The sequence below is a fragment of the Argentina anserina genome, chromosome 1, assembly GCF_933775445.1.
Source record: "Argentina anserina chromosome 1, drPotAnse1.1, whole genome shotgun sequence".
NCBI classification, from domain to species: domain Eukaryota; kingdom Viridiplantae; phylum Streptophyta; class Magnoliopsida; order Rosales; family Rosaceae; genus Argentina; species Argentina anserina.
Window position 1 is genome coordinate 7,337,871 of NC_065872.1, and position 21,477 is coordinate 7,359,347.

Here is a 21,477-nt window from a genome sequence, read left to right on the forward strand (position 1 = left end):
AGCATTCAAAGCAATTAACGAAGCTGTTTTTTAATTTTTCTTTCTTTTCCTGTTTGGGTACGTAGCTAGGCTTCAATTTTTAATCTCATCCTGAAGAACGTAGCAGGGTCCAGTACACTGTAGCTTAGCCCCCATGCCATTAGCTAGATGAGCTACTTATATACTACGTACGATTCCTACTTATAAGTAAATCCATGTTGTGGATCGATCATTGGGAATATTTGCTAATCCACTTAGTTTATATAAAAAGAAATTAAAAACAAATAAAAACTCATGCACAGTGCTAGGCATGCATGCAAAAGGTGAAAACTGACCCAGAATCATCAGACCAGGCGCTGCCTTTTTCTCTCTCATATCCAATAATACCATAGAAAATTGCTGCCTTAATTTGTGATGAGTCTCCCAAACGGATATCAGAGGTTTTGGAAATTCTATTATCCATGTGTCGATCTGATTAAAATTTATAGAAGGGGGCCTCCGTAGCTGTAGTTTGTAGCCGACCCACACAATAAAACACAGCACCTCTCTCTCTCTTCTGGAGCCGACTGATAATGTCGTGCTTAACAGAACACCACTGTAAAAGCTGCCCCTGAATCTATGCTTCGTTTCATTATCATATATGCCTCAGAAACCCAACCCCTGTTTTTACTATTCCAAGCACCTCTCTCTCTCTCTCTCTCTCTCTCTCTCTCTCTCTCTCAATATAAACCCCCTCACTCCCAACCTCGCACTCTCACAAGTCACCACAACAAACCCTTCTCATTTTTCTATTGATCCATCTTCTTCAATATCTTTACACCGTCAAACTTGCTTACTCATTACCCTGAACCCTAAACTTAACCAGATGCCGTCTGACTCAGGCGACTCGAACAGCAGGAAACCCACCAAGGCGCACAGCATGGGGGCACCTCCGCCGGAGCAAGAGCACCTGCCGTGTCCTAGGTGCGAGTCCACCAACACTAAGTTCTGCTACTACAACAACTACAACTTCTCTCAGCCGCGTCACTTCTGCAAGTCCTGCCGCCGCTACTGGACCCACGGTGGCACCCTCCGCGACATCCCCGTCGGCGGCGGTAGCCGCAAGAATGCTAAGCGGTCTCGGACGTCCTCCATGGTCTCAACAGCGTCTGATCACGCCTTGCCCGCCACTCCGGTTTTCGGGCCCGTTTCGGGTGGGCAAGGTGGACTCAGCGGCGGGGCCGTGCAGTTCGGCGGATGCGGTGGCGGTTTGAAGGGGAATGTGAGTAATGGAGGGAGCTTTACTTCTCTGCTCAGTACTCAGCCGGGGTTTTTGGCGCTGGGGGGATTTGGGCTTGGGCTTGCGACTGGATTTGAGGAAATGGGTTTTGGGTTCGGCAGAGCGGTGTGGCCTTTTCCCGGGATGGGATCGGACGGTGGTGCCGGAATCGGAGCTAATGGCGTGGGGCATGGGATGATGAATGCCTGGCAGATTGAGAATGGGGAGGCCGGTGGGCTTGTTAATGTTGGTCTTGGTGGTGGTGGAGAGTTCTGTTCTTGGCCAGAGCTGGCAATATCTACTCCTGGAAACGGTCTCAAATGAGGAAGAGCAAGCTCTGGTTTGCCTTGTAAAATTTAGCTCCTCTTTTTGGGTTTCTTATGAAAAGTATGTGCTTGAATGCTGTTAGGGTTTAAAGTGAATAGTGTTGAGTCTTTGAGACTAGTTTACCAGTGTAATTTCAATCCATGAATGAGTACTTTACTAGCTCCAGCATCTTCATGTATGTGTTGCACATTTGTTCAATGTGCTTTAGAAGTTAGAAAAAATCTTGGTTCACCACAACTCTTAACTATCAACCAAGTAATGAGGGTTCACCAAGATAACTTAATTATGGCAAATTAACTTGTAATGAGCTTATCTGTTACAGAAGGTTGTGTCTAGAATATCTCAACTGGGCCTTACAAAATACTACACCAGGAGTCAGACAGTCAGTAAAGCTAATGCTCGAGAGCAATAAGCCAAATAAGTTGTTGCATACTACTACAACAATAGTTACTTTCTCAATATTTGGTAGAACCGTTGAAAGTTCACCAATCTCTGACATCATCATGTTCGTGTGCTATTTGCACATTGTTCATTAAAAGTTTAGATAAAATCTTGGTTCTTCACGCCTCTTACTTGATAGGATTGAGGGTTCCCCGAGCTTAACTTTAATTAGGGAAGTAATAACTAGCTCACTAGCTCATGATAATTCTGTTACAGAATCTCAATACAACCATCTGAACTGGGTATTACAAAGTAATACAAACAACCCTGGGTAAAGCTATATGCTCGAGTAAAGCCTATGGCTATAAGTTATCGCCTATTACAACAATAGTTACTTGGTACAACTGATGCTGTTCACCAATCTCGACCAAAAACTGAACGTCCAAATAGAAGGAAGTCACCAAAATCTGGATCACACTGCGTTTCAGCATATAACTCTCTACGATTTGCACGATCGAACTCATAGTCATCAGTGGAATCATCAGGAAGCCGTAAACTCTTAATTCGTTTACTACATCTTTTCAAAACTACCCCGAAATTGATATTGAAACACTTGCGCACATCAAGTGACTCAAGCTTCAGACAACAATCAAGAATCTTCTGCAGGCCATCATTGGTCAGCTTATTACCGCAAAGCTGAAGGTGGCGTAGGTCAGGCATTGTGGATGCAATAGCAAGCGCGTCCGCCTCGCACTCATGATACGGGTATGTATACCCATATTTGTTCAGTTTGAGTGATTTCAATAAAGGGCAAGACCGCCCAATCACATCTAGAGACCTATGTTGCACGGACACGCGAAAATGGTCGCGTATTGCGTGTCAGACACGGACACGCGTATTGGACACGCGGACACGCGTGTCTGATTTTGGACACGCGGTGGACACGTGAGTGTCCGAGTTGGACACGTGTGTGTCCGGACTGGACACGAAAATAACAAGGACACGCAGGGGTATAATTGAGATTTAACAGAAAAACAGAAAAAACATAAACATTAGGTCATCCAGCCTTCACAACCGCATTCGTTTTCCTCCGTTGGAAGTTTCCGAGAATTGGGTGCCTGGTGATGAACATTTATGAAATGATGAACATTTATTGGAACTTAGAAACTTAATATCTTTAGATAACAACATTCAAATTAGATGACAGGAAAACTAGAATTATGTCTAGTTTGAATGTGGATTGACTAAGTTTTAATTTTAAAAACTATATTATTAATATAAAATTTAATTAACGTGTCCACTACGTGTCCAAGTCGGACACTTGAGATTTTGACGTGTCCGCGTATCGTATCGTGTCGAATACGGACACACGTGTCCGTATCCGTGCAACATAGCTAGAGACTCAGCAGAGGCAAAGCTGAAAGAAATTTCAAGATCTTCCAGCAGGGGAAGTTTCGAAGCCACTTCAATCAATCCCTCATCGCTTATGCCATAACAACACACCAAACGGAGGCGTCTAATTCCACTTGAACTATCAAAAATTTTCAGAAGAACATGTTAGCTGCCACACAATGGCATTAAACACTCTCCAAAATTGTACATTCTGTTAGCGTGATTAGCGATTAGCGTAATTAGCATGATTGGAGTAGGAAATCACGGGCGTGATTTCTTCCGTGATTCGTGATTTGTGGGTAGGCTAAGTTGATTATATATAGATTATAGATCAAGTGTAATTAATCTATCTAAATGCATTTTGAGTTGGTATCAGAGCCCTTTTTTGGAGATCTGTTTTTTCTGGATTTCAACTGTTTTTTCGTGGAATTGCACATTTTCCTCTTTTTTCTTCTGCCCTTCACTGGTGGCCATGCATTAACTTGTCCAGTGGCTAAATCAAGCAAAAAATCTACAGAGTTCATAGGTAATTGCAGTATGAAGCTCAATGCCGAAAAATACTCCAAATCCTTCTGCTATCAGCAAGAGTTTATCGAACATGTGAAACGTTCTGCTTGACGGCTGGTGAATAGTTGTGATTATTGTTCTTCCACCCTATAGACCAAGTCACCTAATCCAGTGAGCTCCTTCAAGCCGTGCGAGCTACTTCCCACTGCTCATTCAAGCCGTCTGAGCTACTTCAAGCCGAGATCACCATCGCTGCTCGGAACCTCCGCGACCCGCCCGCTGCTGCTGCTCAGAACCTCCGCTCGCCGCTGCTCGGAACCTCCGCAAACGCTGACAGCCCCGGTCTGACCCACAGCGACGTTTAACCCGCTGCTGCTCGGAACTCTGCGACCCACTTCATACCCGAAGACTTGCCGCTGTCGATGACGTTCCCTTGAAGCTCCGGTGAATAAGGGGAGGTAGCAGAAGACGAGTGCATCGGCGAATAAGTTTCGGCGAAATTCAACCCGACCCGGCTCTTATTCGCCCGACCCGACCCGGCCTGGATCCACCCGGCCCGGCCCTGATCCACACGGCCCGACCCGACCCAAATTAGACCAGACCCAGAGACCCGGATTCGATCCGATTTGGTCTGACCCGACTTCTGTTGTCTTGGTTGTCAGTGTAGGTTCACCGACAGTGCAGGTGCACCCAAGACAGGTTCAACTCCGTTTTTTATTCTATTGTGTTTCCGCTGCATCAATCCTGATTTTTCATTTTCAATGGGTTTTGGAGACGACACAGAGAGTTCTCAGATCAATAATGTTCCGCAATTTAAAGTATCTGTCAAGAATTCTGAAAGTGGTTCTTTTGGGGGCGCCAAACTCAATGGGACCAATTTCCGTAAATGGAAGAGGGTTATGGACGCTTATCTTCGAGGCATGCACAAGATGAGGCATGTAACCGGAGTAACTTCGGCTCCTAGTAAAGATGATATTGTGGCCTATACTAAGTGGGACAACGATGATGGTCTTATAATGTCAGTCTTGTGGAAAGCTATGAATGAGGAGATAGTTGATCTGGTTGAGGCGTGTGACACTGTGCAGGCAATATGGACGATACTGGAAAGCTTATATACTATGACTCTGATTTCATATAGGTTCATGAGTTAATGTGCACGACTTTGACACTCCAACAGTTGGGCAACCAGTGGCGCAATATTTCACCAAACTGAAGAATATTTGGGCTGAGATTGATGTGAAACGTCCTTGCCTAATCAAGAATCAGGAGGATATTGTTTGGTACCAAAAAGAAAAGGAGCTTGAGCGAGTTCACCATTTCCTGAAAATGTCTCGATGCAAAGTATAACAGTGCGAAAGGGGAATTGTTCAGAAAGACCGAACCCCCTAGCCTACTTACAACTTTCACATATTTCCGAAAGGATGAATCTCAACAGGAGATTCTTCATCAGACACAAGTTGAAGTTTCTAGCCTTACTGTTCGTGCTCGCTCTCCGGCACCACCGCTTCCGCATGCAACTCCAGCTCCACTTCATCAGCGAGGACCTCCACCAGGCTTCGAGAATCAGCCTCGCCCTCCTTGCTCTTACTGTCATGATACTAACAATGCTCGGGCAACATGTTGGAAGCTGTATCCACATTTTAGGCCTAAGCGGCCTAATTATCATCCCAAGGCGAAAGCAGCCATTTAATTCGTCCACGAACCAGATATCTATGGTCTGGTTGGACATGATCATCACACAACATGAGGAGCAATACCTACCGCATCCATAGCTGTTCGTAGTAAAATTGTATGACTTTAAATATTTCTAACTTTGTTGGTTTTGATACATGGATTATTGATTCTGGTGCCTCTGATCATATGACTTATGACAAATCTTATTTTACCGTATTGTCTCCTCCACCAGTACCCTATGTTACTAATGCTAATGGTGAGGCCTTCCCCGTATTAGGGCAATGGTCAATTCGTATTACTCCCACAATAGAGCTTCACAATGTGCTCTATGTACTTGTTTTATCTCATCATTTGATATATGTTCCCCAATTGAACACTGACGCTAAATGCTCTGTGACTTTTTTTCCTATGTATGTGATATTTCATGATCTTCTCACCGGGGAGTTAATTGGTCGGGGGTATCTGAGGGGCCGGTTGTTTCATCTGGATCAGACATATGCGGGAGAGAAACCAGGGACACAGTCTCGAACTGCTTTAATCTCCACTTCTGACAAGCTAAGTGAAGTTTGGTTATAGCATTATCGCTTAGGGCATCCATCTTTTAGTGTTATGAAAAAATCAATGCCTACTTTGTTTATTAATGTGGATGAGTCACTTTTACGTTGTGAGACATGTGTTTTGGGCAAGAGTTCTTTAACACGCACATAATTGTTCATCAAACAATGTGTCCTTACACACCTGAGCAGAATGGAGTTTCTGAAAGGAAAAATTGTCATTTACTTGATATGGCTTGGTGTATTCTTTTTAGTGCCCATATGCCTAAGTACCTTTGGGGTGATACTGTCATAACTTCCGCCCACCTCATTAATTGTCTTCCCTCTCGTGTCATTCGGGGAAAAGTTCTATATGAGGTGCTTGCATCTCATGTATCATTACCCTTTTTTCATAATCTTCCTGCCCGTGTTTTCGGTTGTGTTGCTTTTGTCCATCTTCCAAAACATCAGCGGTCTAAATTGGATGCCCGGGCAGTTAAATGTGTGTTTGTTAGGTATGGAGGACATCAGAAAGGGTACCGGTGCTATCATCCACCTACCAAGAAGTACTATGTCACTATGGATGTTACTTTTTTTGAGGACATGAGCTATTTTGCCTCTTCCGATACTGCTATTCAGTGGGAGAATTCGTATTTTGAAGAACTGTATCATGGAGAGGGGACAAGTCAGCCAGTAGATATGGTGAGCGGTTCAATTGAGATTACCAATGTGTCAGCTACACAGGCACCACCGGATGATTCCAGCGGTGTAGTCACTCCAGAGATTCAGGTACTAGAAGATGACAACACAACTGCCCCTCATGTCTCTCGTACTACTGATTCTACACCTGACCAATGCTCTCTTGGTACAGAAGATCACTCATCTAAGGTTAGTCATCCTATTGGGACTAATACTAGTGAGGCTAATAGTAGACAATATGTCTTGCCAAATAGGTCTACTCCGGGTCAGCCAATAAAAAAGTATGAACCCACCCTTCAGGCTAAAATTAAGTATCTTGTGGCGAATTTTATGTCTACCAAAAGGTTGTCTAAGTCATATGAATCATTTGTGAATCAAATATCTACTGTATCTGTACCTAACAAAGTGCATGATGCATTGAGAGATCCAAAATGGAGAAAAACCATAGAGGAAGAGATGGAAGCATTACAAAAGAACAATACTTGAGAACTTGTATCTCCACCACATGGCAAGAAGACTGTGGGATGTCGTTATGTGTTTACAGTGAAGCATAATCCATATGGGCCAGTAAGTCGGTATGAAGCACGTCTAGTAGCAAAAGGGTTCACCCAGACATATGGCATAGACTATGATGAGACATTTACACCTGTTGCAAAGATAAACACTATTCAGGTATTGCTCTCTCTTGCTGCTAGCTTAAACTGGCCACTCAGACAGTTTGATGTTAAGAATGCATTCCTTCATGGAAAACTTACGGAGGAAGTGTACATGGATCTTTCGTCTAGATATGTGGCCGCTTCTCCAAGTAACTTTGTTTGCAGATTGAGAAAGTCTTTGTATGGTCTTAAATAGTCACCTCATGCTTGGTTTGGAAGATTATCACAATTCATGAGGAAAATAGGCTACAAACAGAGTAATTCAGACCACACATTATTTCTCAGACATCAACAAGGGAATGTAACAACCTTAATTATATATGTTGATGATATTGTAGTTACTGAGAATGATAAACACTATTCGGGTATTGCTCTCTCTTGCTGCTAGCTTAAACTGGCCACTCAGACAGTTTGATGTTAAGAATGCATTCTTTCATGGAGAACTTACGGAGGAAGTGTACATGGATCTTCCGCCTGGATATGTGGCCGCTTCTCCAAGTAACTTTGTTTGATGAGAAAGTCTTTGTATGGTCTTAAATAGTCACCTCGTGCTTGGTTTGGAAGATTCTCACAATTCATGAGGAAAATAGGCTACAGACAGTAATTCAGACCACACATTATTTCTCAAACATCAACAAGGGAAGACAACAACCTTAATTATATATGTTGATGATATGGTAGTTACTGGGAATGATACTGTTAAGGTGAATAGATTACAGAAACAGCTAGCCACAAAGTTTGAGATGAAGGATCTAGGTACACTCAAGTACTTCTTGGGCATTGATGTAGTCCGGGTAAGTGATGGTATCTATCTGTGTCAAAGGAAGTACATTGATCTACTAACAGAGACATGTATGTTGGATTGCACTTCCATTGATACTCCCATTGAGCAGAACCATCGGTTAGCAGAGTATCCAGATCAAGTGCCTACTGACAAACCTCGTTATCAAAGGCTAGTTGGACGCCTGATTTATTTATCACATACCAGACCAGATGTTGCGTATGCAGTAAGTGTAGTGAGTCAGTTCATGCATAATCCCAATGTGGACGACATGGATGCTATTGTAAGGATTTTGAGGTACTTGAAGTCAACTCCAGGGAGATGAATAATGTTCTCTAATCACAATAATATCCTTGAGGTTAGTGAGTCAGTTCATGCATAATCCCAGTGTGGACCACATGGATGCTGTTGTAAGGATTTTGAGGTACTTGAAGTCAGCTCCAGGGAGAGGAATAATGTTCTCTAATCACAATAATATCCTTGAGGTTTGTGGCTTCACAGATGCAGACTGGGCTGGAAATATTACAGATGGGAGATCCACATCATGGTACTTTACCTTTGTTTGGGGTAATCTTGTTCCATGAAAGAGTAAGAAACAAAAAGTGGTAGCTCGATCTAGTGCTGAGGCAGAATACAAAGGTATGGCTCAAGGAGTATGCGAATTGTTATGACTTAGAAATTTGCTACAAGATCTGGGCATTAAGCCTAAGTGTGCTATGCAGCTGTACTGTGACAACAAGGCAGCTATTGATATTTCACATAATCATGTGCAACATGATCGTACAAAACATGTGGAGGTTGATCGTCACTTTATAAAAGAGAAGCTAGATGCGAAGATCATCAGTTTTCCGATGGTGCGCCACATGAGGCGGTCCTTGCAGATTATGCACCACGTCATGCAGACCTTCTGAGCTCGCGTGAGGATTTCGATGGCGCCGTGGCGGGAGAGGATGGATGCGGCGACGTGTTCCGGGAGGTTGAGCCAGTTGAGGTGGGGGGTTCGTGGCCGGCGCCGGTAGGTTTGGTAGGTGGGTTTGGCCATTTTGGTAGGTTGGGATTTGAGAACGGGAGAAAAAAAAAAGGAAAAGAGGACGATTGGGCATACCGAGCAAGTGTAGCGCAGATTGTGAAATGGGATCTCAGGTGTCGTTTTAACTCTTACTCAATTTGGAAATATCTTTTTTTCAGGCTGAGAAATCATTTAGTGAAGTCAGTTTGGTGAACTCCAAACTTACCTTATTGTTGTTCAAATGATACACAATTGAGTTCTTCAGCTTTCTTCAGCTTGTTGCAGGATTTTGTGGAAAGTGACAATTTCCGATCAAACCGACAGAGGCAGTGCATATGTTCTTTAGCTAAAAATATCTCAAATGAAATTAATCAATCGATAAATGAAACAGGTTTTCAACATAGAGAATTCGGTAGTTCATCTTACTTCAATGCAGAATGCATGAGCATCTAGCGTTTAGTAGCCATGCTATCAATCTGTTTAGATTCTTGGAAGATTTCATCTAGTGTTCAGTCATGCAGAACAGTCATGCAGAAAAAAATGTAACGATTGCGTACAATTATTCTATGAATCAAAAGAGCACTCCATAACTACAGGAAAACCAAATCTTTTTCGACTCAACCTGAATACGCCGCTTCAACTCCACCACAACCGTCGGATCCCTAATGCGATTTTGTTATGTTACATTATTGACTTTAAGAAGTGACATTTCACTTGGTAAAAATGTACAGTAAAAACGATAAGGGTCCTTGATCCATCAGGACACAATAAAACGACATGTCGCTTGATCCACACCTGAATTTAACCCAAACAGTCTCAAGTATGGCGGGTCTTTCCTTTTCCACTTTCCCCTTTCCCCCTCTTCTAGGGTTTTTTAAAAACAGAACCCCCTTCTTTCAATTCAATTCTCCCCAAAAAATCCTCACCGGAACTCCAACCACAATGTCATCCTTCTCTCTCTTCTCCTCGCCGCAACCGCAACCGCAGCCCCAATCCTCCCTCTTCCAATCCCCATCCCCCTTCCAACAACAACAATCCCCAAGCCCCTTTCAGCAGCAACAACAACAACAACAACAACAACAATCCACAAACCCCTTCCAGCAGCAAACCCCGAGCCTTTTTCAGCAAACTCAGCAGTCCCCGAGCCCCTTTCAGCAATCCCCCTCCTTATTCTCTCAACCCCAGCAGCAGCCGTCGCCGTTTCAGCCCCAGCAGCAGTTTCAGACTCAGTCGCAGGCGCCGCCGCCGCAGCATCAGTTTTTGTTTACTAATGACAAGACTCCGGCGAGCTACGGCACCAAGTGGGCTGACTTGCACCCCGATTCGCAGAAGATTCTGCTCCAGATTGAGTATGGCTTTTTTTATTTCATGAATTTTAGGGTTTAGGGTTTGGTTGGGTGGAATGTAGGTTGAGAAGAGCAGGGTTTTGACTAATTGTCGCGCTTTCGGTGCTGATTAAGGTTTAAGCATTGGCTTTCTTCTAATTCATATTTAATTTTGGAGGATGTTATGCTTTATAAGTTAAAGATTTGTTCTTGGATATATATGGCTTACAATACTGAGTTTACTTTTTGGCTTTATGATTGTGTGGGATTTGGTGTTTTGTATGGGTGTGAAGATGCTGAAGTGGTGTTTTCTAATGTAGGGAGCACATACTGGGATATAGGGATGAGAGCCAGAGGCTGGATCAGTCTAGTCGCCTCTATGATTCGTCGGTTTCCAATGATGGGTTTGAGCAGGATGCAAGTCGTATCGTTCAGGTAGAGTTTCAGATAATTGCGATGATGTTGTTAACTTGTTATTGATTTTCTTCTGAGTAATTGATGTTATGATATTTCTTTCTGTAACGTGTTATTTTAGACTTCAGTCTTGTATACCACTTGACTCTTACCTATATAGAAGCAGATTCCGTTTCTTTACAGTATGTAGGAGAGTTTGACTTTTGTAATATTGTGTTACTAGATGATGCAGGAGCCCTGAACTTTTCTCTTTTGTTATTTGATGTAGTCTGACATTTCATCAGATTGAGATGGACGGCGCTTGTCTGTACTATATGTTGTTGCTAATTGTGAATGTATAATTCAATTACAAGTTTTTGCGTTATCCATGCAGGAGCTGGGGGGAATCGGTACTTCCATGGACAGACAAAAAGCTCTGCTGCACAAGTTGATGGCCACTGTGAAAGAGATGTTACGGAACAGCGAGATTGCTGTTCGTTCTTTTATGATGCTACGTCCAAGGTTTCTTCGTCCAAATGCAGGAGGTACTTCAAATGGCACTACACCGTCACAGGCACCTGGATCGACAGTAACACCTAGTTTAACCAGTCAACCAACAGCTACTTCTGTAGTTCCAGTTTTTGACTTCTATAATGGAGTTCCAAGGAAACCATCCCCCTTCTTACAGCACACAATTGCAAGATTTGAGAAGTATCTTGGTGAGTGCCGCCAATGGATTGAAGAAATAGAGCAGCTCCTTTTAAATTCGGAGAGGAGCTCTACCAATGATGGATCCTCATTGTTGCAATCTCTTCCAAAAGTCATGTCAAATGTGCACGACTTTTTTGTTCACGTGGCTGCTAAGGTAAATGAAAGAAAATCTTTTTTTGTTTTGTTTTCGCTCATCATAGAGCTATGTAGTAGATTATACTTGACGTTTATCAGCCAGAACATGTATTTTCTTGCATAATGTATTAATGTATGACAAAAATGCTGCTATAACTGTGTATTGTCATTGACTTGCTGTAAACATCAGGTCATGCCTCTTGTTCCGCTTCGGAGAAAGCTGATTTGCATGACCTTAATTTATTTAAATTTAATATATGTGCATTCTTCCTATTTATAAATTATAATCCTATAGAAAGTTGTTGAAATAATATTAGTTTTGTGCAGTTATTTAACTTGTATGAGTATCAGTTAGTCATTTCATAACAGAATGAACTCAAAGCTGATGGCTTGTACAATGTTTCCGGTTTTGAGTTGGTCTGTATATGGTTTACATACCTCTTCTTTGTGTGTATCTGAAAATGATGGGACAATGTGCTGTCCTTGACGTGTATCATAATTGGTAACCAACTTTTCATGATACATTTCTAGGTGGAGAGTATTCATCAGTACATTGTATCAATGAAAGCTGCTTATCTTGCCAACCAGCGTCGCTTAGGGGAATTGAATGACCCATTTCTTGAGGCTGATAGGCGGGAAACAGCAAGGCAAGAAGCTGCTGCTAAGAGAGTGCATCCTACCTTGCATTTACCTGCAATCTCACAACCATCAACACAAGTAGCTGGATTGTTAACTAGCTCTGGAACACAAGCAGCATCAACGGCTCCACAGACATCTGCAGCTACTGCAGCATCTTCATCTGGGAGTGGATTGTCGCTCTTCAGTACACCTTCTGCTCCATCTTCTTCTTCCATGGCTTCAACTTTGTTTGCAACACCAACCACTCCTGCACCAGTATCAAATCTTTTTGGACCATCATCTGCTACACCGCAGGCATCAACTGCTCCTCTCCTAGGCAGTACTTCTCAGCCCTTGGGTTCTACTACTCCTGTGGGAGGTTCATTATTTTCTACTCCATTTGCTTCCGGTACTGTCTCGCTCTATTTAATTTACATCAATTTACATTTTGCAAAAAAAATTCAATCTATCTTATAGCTTTTCATATTAGAGACCAGACAAATGTTTGATGGCTTTAGAGGTATTGAATGTGTCGCCTGGGGACGGACTCTCCATAAGGCGTCGCTATATATATCTACCACTTACATATCCCCAAGATTGTAAATTGGTAATGTTACTGTATTAGGTCATTACTGAGGCAGGTCAAACCTTATTAAGCAGAGTGGGATGGATAAATATTAGTTTATACGAAGCTTCTGTCATTGTTATTGTTAGTGACCGTTATGGGTTCTTAACAGTTTGTACTGGCTTGAGCAATGGTGGTTAGAATAATTAGTGGTTGTTCCAATAGCTTTTACATGAACGCATAAGCAGGTAAAGAGTACATGTGTTGAGCGACCAAGGACGTAATAACCCCCAAAATACATTACCAATTCAAGCTTGATAGTGTCTTTTTTAAATTGGTCAGGTTATTATGCCGTCAGTTGAAAATCATTTACAAATTATAACACCGTCTCCTCGCAAAACACACATACCTATTACCTAGTGTTAGAAGATTTAGAATTTTAGATCTTGATTAGCAGCTAGTTTCCGGAGGATGATCCTTATATGCTAGTTATATCTTTTGGCATATTGAATCTTTCTCTTCAGATGGCCTTATAATTATCTTCCTCACCATATTTCAGGTCCTGCAACATCATTTGGGTCTAGTTTTGGGGCAACGGTGCGTGAATTTTCTTTCAGCTTTGTAACTTAATTAGCAATTAATTTCCATTGGCTTAAGCTTATTTTGAAATGAATCTGGGCTTCTAATTGTTTATCGGCTCCAAGCCTCTAGTTATATTATTTACATGCCGTGCAGTACATGTACTGAATAATATTCCGTATGCACTTTATGCTTTTGCAGAAATCAACAAAGCCGAAAACTCGGTCTGGCAGGCGTTAGTTGCAGGGGTTTCACTGTTTCAGGCTGCTATATCTGGAGCACTGCTGTCATTTTCAGAAAGTATGTGTGCTTTCAAGTGTTGAGGAGCGTTGTCTTTGCTCTATAGCTTCTTGTGCTGTGATGTTAATTGATCTCCCAGAGTTATCCACCGAATCTTTACTGCCTCAGGGCAAAAGTGTATGCTGCAATGAGATGCCGAAACAACCATGTCCGTGTAACATTAGTATAGGATTTAGGTCAGATTTTTTTGAATGTGTTCACACTAGAAAAAGAGTAGTCCATTTGTCGAAACATCTGAAGCTTCAAATAAAAATGTCAAAAGTTTTTCCATGGGAGGATGATTGGTCTGGATCTTGATCGTTGAGTTGTGCTAGTCATGTACTGATACTTACTAGAGTAACTTCGAACTCATGAAAACTATGTTATGTTCAGCTGATATGACCTTTGTGTGCTTTCAATTGACTCAAATGCACAAATTGACAGTGAAGTGGAATTAAAATTAGAATTAGTTTTAGGATGGAACTGCCTGCTTCGGCTATCTTTTGAAATGCAAATTGTTGAAGTTGCGTAAATGTTTAACTTCTATAGAACGTAAGTTGTTTCATATTTTGCCATCCAAAATTCCTAATCCACCGGGTCTAATTCGTACTGTCTTATGGCATCTGTTCTATGGATGAGGAACAAACCGTGTATGTCAGAATGAGTGGCATGAAATTCATTAATCAAAGACATTACTCTAGTAGTAGCATCACCCTTTTGTGCCAATTAATTTAGATAAAATCTAGAAAAGCCCTATGCAGATTAATAAGGTCGATGAGTTCTTAAAAAGTAAAAAGTTCCACATTTTGAGCCAAATTTCAGTAATGAGTGATGTGATGAGCAAACTGATACATTTTCATATTTACAAAACATAAATATATTTGAGCAACTAAGATTATTGTATTTCAATATCATCAGTAAAATGCTGCCACTTTTCTCATTCTCCTCTTTGACATGCATGAATTCATGCATAACATCGTCATTTTAACAAGTTTAACACCATAGGAAACCCCTCGTCATTAGAAAAACCATCGTTCTCCATGAAAAAATATAGTTATTTTTTCATTAAAATCTTAAATTCCCTATACAGTCTTATAGCTGGTTACACATTGAATCTTAAACGATAATTACAGTAGACAAAGGTCAATGTTCATCATGAACTTAAAGTCTCAGTTTTCTCTCGCATAATTAACTAAGTTGATCTTATTGATGAAATTTCTATAAGATCTTCATTTTGAATTGTCAAGTTGAATTGCATAATAAAACTAAATACTAAAATATATAAAAAGATGAGAGCGGCTCTACTCTCCCTAAACCCTAGCCGTCTTGGCAGCATGGATCTATAGGGCTGGTCGTCTCCGACCTCCTCTCCATGGAAAACTCCCGGCTATTCTTTGTGGTCTCTCCTTGATGATGCAACTGCGTTTACATTCAGCACGCACCCCACCCAATCATCCCTGGATCCGGTCATCCTTCGGTAAGCATGAAAGGTCACTTTGGTTCTTGGGGACGGAGGTTGTATGCGCTCGATCTTTGCTTCCGTGGAGAGTTTCGGGGGCTATAGAATTCGACCAAGTCGGGCTCGCCTCAAGGCAGATATATGGAGGATCGATGTCTGTGGGACTTCACCGATCTGGATCTTGACGACGGCTGCAGGCTTGCACCACGCCGGCTTCAAAAGCATAAGGTTGGTGAGGTTTAATCGGATGCTTGAATCGATCATGATTGTTCGGCACCCATCATGGGTGGATATGGGATGTGCTAGTGTGGCGACTGAGCCTACTTTGGCGGCGGAGGTGTGTGCTTCTGTGATGGCAGTAACTCCCCGGACAAGGGTGCCCATATCAATATGGGTTTGGGTGGCCAAAGAACTTTCACCGCATTTTGAGTTTCTGCAGTTGAATTGGGCCTTCATGTGGGTTATTGTCGTCTTTTGCGACACTGTATTTGAGATCCTGGTGACTTTGATTTCACATTAGGTGATGTTCTTCATATATCGAGACGCATTGAATTGTCTGGAATAGTATTGAATGATGATTCAAAGAAGTATGTAGTGGAGTATCAAATATCTAATGAGTGGTTCTCTCTAGTATCACTGTAGGTACTACTACTAATCTTCTTGTTCTATCTTTAAATGACAGCGGGAGGGTATGTAACGGTCACTCTAGTCTTATGGTCTAACAACTAATCTTAACTGTTTGGCCAACACCCTACATTTAATATCAGGCTGTGTTGACTCGGTATGCTTGTACTCCGTATGAAACTCAAGCTTTACTTTGTAATGTTCTATTAAGCTTTTATCCTTATTTTCATTAATGCAAGAATTTTTTTTTTTTAAAGTTGAATTGCATAATTGATGACCTCTATAGTATGTGTAAGTATAATTGACACGACCGGCTCAAACTTTACAGCGGCTTTGTACGTGCAAAAGTTCAAAATGTGGCCTTAAACACAAGTCACACATCAAGTCAATTAAAAACTTAAAACCATAACATTTGCAAAGTTATATATTCACTAATTACAAAAACCATTACAACAATTGATAGACATCCATTACAAAGTCCCAAATTGAAGTCATATGTCCACTTACATGAGCTAAATTTGCTAAACTCATATTTTAGCTAATGCATCCAAAAATTAAGCTAACAAAAAAAGGCAAATATTCAATAGAAATGACAATTTTCCAAATCCATCAATCTCAATAAGCTCATCTTCTATCATCAAGCTTTCATTTGAATATCATTCTCCTTGCCTTCTTAGCAGCAAAGTCATCAACTAGTTTATTACATTTGATTTCCAAATATTTCATTCTCAATTGAAATTAAAGCAAGTCCATTTTATCTTTCTAAATTTTAAATCAATGTCAATGAACATAACAATTAGAGATACATAAATGGGATATTGGGATTTAGAGAGTGAAAACTCACCTTAGCAGAAGTGAATCAAGTGATCGATGAGTTTGAGGCCCCAAATTGCAGTATGAATAGATTGCTTGTTGCCTTGTTCACCCCCCCCAGTCCTCCATCCAAATCATTGAAATGATTAGGGAAATATGGCAGATTGACAGAGAGAAGAATTGAATGAGAGAAGAAGTGAACTGTCACACCCTAGTCCCGAGGTCGGTGGGTTTTAACGCACCACACACCGGTCCCGATGCGTGATTTAAATGTTACAGAATGGAATGTAAGTAAAAAAATAAAAAGACTTGCTTCTAGGCCCATCTTTCTAGGCTCATCCAACACGGACTTAGTAAAATCCAAACTTCTAAAAGTGTAAAAATGGGTGGGTGAGTAGATCATGTAATATGCTAGTGAATCAATATCATTTTTACACACGCTATTAAATAATATACATCGTATACACATCGATCACAATATTTATCACATTGCATCCTCTCTTCCTATTGGATATCTTCATTTTTAGTGTACCCCACATACACTTAAGGCACACAACATATACCTCAGTGTGTCACATCGTTACTTCGACATAACCAATTAAGAAGTTCATACTTATGGTCCTTGACTTATCAACACAGTGGATCCAACACATAATATAATATATATAAATTCCACATATTTCGCAAATAGACATGTTTCACTTAAAAATATAGAGATATTTCAAAATAGATCTAAAACATGTTTTTAGACTAATTTAAAAACATATAAGAATATTTAAAACACATTACTAAAACCACTCACCTCGACACGTCACCCCATGACCGAACGTAAACAGAACACTAAACTGAGCATTCTAGAAATCACTGTTGGAACTAACCCGTAAGTCGTAACTACTTATGGATTCAAAATCAGAGTTACGGATCAAAAGTTATGATATCCCAAAATTTTGTTGCAAACTAGAATAAAATAATATAAAATATGAAAAACGAAGAAAAAGAAAATAAATGGTGCGGTTGAAATGGATGGTCTGATCCCCTATTTATATGGCTGGAAGTCGCCATGTGTCAACATATCGTTGGTTGATATGTTGCCACATGTCTAAAAGACACAAAACCACAAGAATTTTTTAGTGCTACCGTAGCACCACGTGACAATGTCTAGTGGTCTACCATTTCAATCACAATTTGACATGCAATATTTAATTTAAAAAATTATATTTAAACTATTTGATCAAAAACTATTTTAGATTTCTTTCTAAAACCCTACGCTCTAAACCATAAACCTGAAATCCTAGTTCAAAATCATCAATCCATAAATGTCATTTCATAAATAATAAAATTATGTTAAATTATAATTTTAGTGTAATATATCCATGTCTCAAAATATAACAGGTAAAGAATACCACTAAGTATTGTCATGTGATACTACGGTAGCATATAAAAATTTCTCCAAAACCACACAACATACACCATCATTTGACACTTGTCCTATGACTAGTGTCTGATGATAACGTCAGCAACCCACATGAGTTAGCTGATCACTTGCCATGTTTCATCACGTGGTCCAATCCGAGCTTGACACGTCATCGTCTTATGCAATTTTGATTCTATCTTCTGAAAATTGTAAAAAATGACTCGGGAGTTTGAAAAATTAACCGAAAAATACCCCGAACTCGTGACAACACATATTTTCTATTTTTAAAAAGAAAAATAAAATTTGATCCACTTAAAAATTCGGGATGTTATATACAGTGTAGAACGCGACCAATTTGGCGACCTTCCCTTGTCGCAAGTTTTGTTTTTTAGGTTAATTTGTAATTAGTTTGGGCTAAATATATAATTATAAATAAATAAATAAATATATAAATATATATATATATATATATATATATATATCATTAAGGAGGCCCTGAAAATTTGTGGCCCCGTGTGTGTGCCCTTAATGCACATGTGAAGAGCGGCTCTGATAATTGACTATGTAGTGAATGACATTCAACTAGTTAGATTCATTACAGTGTACCAATCTTTATTGTTTAATTGTCTCCAATATCTTACACACACCCACCCACACACACATACATAGTTTATCTCAAAATTTTAAAGATACTTAAAAATGATACTTCAATAGTTGTATGAAAGAGTATACATTAAAATGATTAAATGTATATCTTCATCCCAAAATTATGTGAATGTCATATCATGATTTTATCGTTGTCCCTCATTTAAGTGATATGAAGTGAAATTTCTTCATGTGAAATTCACTAATACATGGGAAAAATTACAACCCTTCAAATTGGGGAAAAAATTGGTGTATAAACCTTGACTATAAGTCATGCTTTACTATTCATACATTGTACGTATCTACTCTCCATGTTCATATCTTTTTCATATATCTTTCATTGGGGTAATGTTGAAATTGAAAGTAATAGTGCTATATTGTTGAACGCTCTGACAAGGGAAGATGTGGATATGTCTGAGGTTAGTGTCATTGTGAATTATTGTAAATCTTATTTGCAAGCTTTCAATTTTATGTCACTTAGTCATATTTTTTATGAAGCAAACGGTGTCGCACATAAACTCGTGCACTTTGCTAGTGTATTCGGTTTGGATGAAATTTGGGTCAATAGGATGCCACAATTCAGAATGTGCTTATAGAGGATGAATGTATTTTTAATCGAGATTTAGACTCTATGTTCCATTGGGTGTATTCTCAAACTCATATGATTAATAATAATATAAGCAATGTCAAATGGGTGAACCGATCCATTTTCAAAAAAAAAAAAAATCTCTTTCATTTCACATCCCCGCCCCCACTCCAGATATGATTTTGACATGATGAGATTTTTCCACAATAGAGCCATGGAAGCAAGGTTATCAAACCTGACATTTCTCGATTTTCATCATATCTCATTGCTGTCTATTTCACCTATCACGTTGAAGCTTCCAATTGGCGTCATGATGTACGTGTCTAAATCACATAACATCTAGACCAGTTTCATATTAGCTTCGATCAGCCTATTTACAAATTGAAGGTCTTGCTACTTAAGGGAGGGGAGTGAAGTACTCTAACCCCAATTACATAGAAAATGTCAGAGTCTAACACACAGAAGCACTTTGTTCTAGTTCATGGTGCAGGCCATGGAGCTTGGTGCTGGTACAAAATCAAGCCGAAGCTGGAGTCCGCCGGCCACAAAGTTACGGCCCTCGACAATGCTGGTTCAGGCATCGACACCAAGTCCATAGAGGATGTTCGTTCACTAGAAGAGTACTCTGAGACTGCTTCAGTTTATTGGATCACTTGCTCCACAAGAAAAGGTGATCCTTGTAGGTCACAGCCTTGGGGGCATGAACTTGTCTGTTGCCATGGAGAAGTTCCCTCTGAAAATTTCTGCTGCTGTTTTCTTGACTGCTGTGTTGCCAGATACCACACACCACCCTTCGTATATTATGGATCAGGTTTGTTGTTCTCTCAAGAGTTAGATTTGCCGGAAAATTTATTTTGATAAATTATGAAACATGATTGAGCAGTCAGGCCATTCATATACTGATACTGTAGTATGATCCGGTCCGTATTACTGGATCATCGGTACACAGTAGCATAGTTACAGCATTTTCTTACTGCATTTCGATTCACATTCATTGAAGATTTCGTGTTATTGTCAGCTACTCAGCTTCATAGGTACCATACTTACACAGTACCTTTAAAAAAAAATATTGCATTTCAGTTCAGATTCCTTGAACATTTCGTGGTATTTTCAGCTTCTTAGTCTAGACTTGTCCACTTGTTAGTCAATAATTACTTGTCTACAATGTTTAGTGGGACACTTGTCGATCCCTATTATTGCTAGTCCAAGAACTTGATTAGTCCCTAATCCCTATTGCCAGTCAAGTTCTTGTCCTATAGCCAAGTAGTTGCCTAGTTGGCAGCTGAATCCTTCCAAATTGAAATTGTAGAATCTAATTATTTACTTCATAACTATACCAAAATTACAGTGCTTTCAATGGGAATACTATGGTTGTTCTTTTGATCTCTTCTGCGTGGACAGTTCATGGAAACAACACCATCAGACATATGGTTGGACACTCAGTTTGGAACGTTTGGAGAAGAACCCTTAACTTCAATTGATTTTGGTCCCAAGTACTTGTCAACAGTTCTTTATCAACTCAGCCATATTGAGGTATCTTTCTCTCCCAAAAACTCACTCAATAGCCAGAAGTTTTGGACTACGATACTTGATAATTGAAGTATTGCTTCTTAGTTATTGGATCACTGGTATGTTTTCTTCAAGTTTTCGAAACTGATGCAATTACATTGTGCATGTTCAAAGGATTTTGAACTCGCCAAGACTCTAGTAAGGAGAAGTTCCTTCTTTCGTGAACAAGCGTGCAAGATGAAGAATTTCTCAGCTGAAGGATATGGATTGGTTAAAAAGGTTTTCATTGTTTGTGAAAAGGATTTGATAATGACAAAGGAATTTCAGCATTGGATGATTCAGAACAGTGGGGTTAAAGATGTGGTGGAGATCAAGGGAGCTGATCATATGGCAATGTTCTCAAAGCCACTAGAACTGTCCAATTCTCTTCTGGAGATAGCACAGAGGTACAATTAAAATGTCAGTGAGCTACAATAATGCTAATGGCTGGAACAATAAATTGCTCACTACTGGTGTTGTTTTTTTTGGTTAATAACTCACTACTGGTGTAAGAATAAATTACAGCCTAGAATGCTTTAGTTTGATCTTTCTCTTTTGATGAACAATGTCAGTGTTTGTATTTAAAG

At 40.2% G+C, this 21,477-nt stretch overlaps 4 protein-coding genes across 4 annotated transcripts in view; 3 read left to right on the forward strand and 1 right to left on the reverse strand.

Moving 5' to 3' along the window:
- Window positions 1-498: 498 nt before the first annotated feature.
- On the forward strand, window positions 499-1,729 carry LOC126805562 (dof zinc finger protein DOF3.4-like). Its single transcript, XM_050532361.1, has one exon. It carries the CDS (start codon window positions 620-622, stop codon window positions 1,559-1,561), a length of 942 nt encoding a protein of 313 aa, XP_050388318.1. The 5' UTR covers window positions 499-619; the 3' UTR covers window positions 1,562-1,729.
- Window positions 1,730-2,251: 522 nt separating this feature from the next.
- Window positions 2,252-3,484, reverse strand: LOC126782096 (putative F-box/LRR-repeat protein 23; the record flags this gene model as incomplete). Its single annotated transcript, XM_050507264.1, has 2 exons — window positions 2,252-2,783; window positions 3,348-3,484. Coding segments are annotated over 2 exons (561 nt in total), but the record flags the coding sequence as incomplete, so codon positions are not given.
- A 6,653-nt stretch (window positions 3,485-10,137) lies between these two features.
- LOC126805407 (nuclear pore complex protein NUP58-like) lies at window positions 10,138-14,214 on the forward strand. The gene is made up of 6 exons (XM_050532267.1): window positions 10,138-10,545; window positions 10,842-10,956; window positions 11,309-11,779; window positions 12,292-12,787; window positions 13,503-13,540; window positions 13,724-14,214. The coding sequence occupies exons 1-6, from the start codon at window positions 10,139-10,141 to the stop codon at window positions 13,760-13,762; spliced, it is 1,566 nt and encodes a 521-aa protein (XP_050388224.1). The 5' UTR covers window position 10,138; the 3' UTR covers window positions 13,763-14,214.
- Window positions 14,215-19,688: 5,474 nt separating this feature from the next.
- Window positions 19,689-21,477, forward strand: part of LOC126781966 (salicylic acid-binding protein 2-like) — a 31,754-nt gene continuing 29,965 nt past the window's right edge. Inside the window, 4 exon segments of the mRNA XM_050507100.1 lie at window positions 19,689-19,971; window positions 19,973-20,153; window positions 20,744-20,875; window positions 21,026-21,297. Of these exon segments, the coding sequence (XP_050363057.1) occupies window positions 19,784-19,971; window positions 19,973-20,153; window positions 20,744-20,875; window positions 21,026-21,297 (773 nt within the window). The 5' untranslated portion in view covers window positions 19,689-19,783.

What these genes read in the sequence shown, in the direction of transcription:
- LOC126805562 (XM_050532361.1), top strand. Translation starts at nt 620, where the DNA reads ATGCCTCAGAAACCCAACCCCTGTTTTTACTATTCCAAGCACCTCTCT.
- LOC126805407 (XM_050532267.1), top strand. Translation starts at nt 10,139, where the DNA reads ATGTCATCCTTCTCTCTCTTCTCCTCGCCGCAACCGCAACCGCAGCCC. An exon ending in TTGTTCACGTGGCTGCTAAG is followed by an intron (nt 11,780 to 12,291) that starts GTAAATGAAAGA and finishes ATACATTTCTAG; the next exon opens with GTGGAGAGTATTCATCAGTA. An exon ending in TTCTACTCCATTTGCTTCCG is followed by an intron (nt 12,788 to 13,502) that starts GTACTGTCTCGC and finishes ACCATATTTCAG; the next exon opens with GTCCTGCAACATCATTTGGG.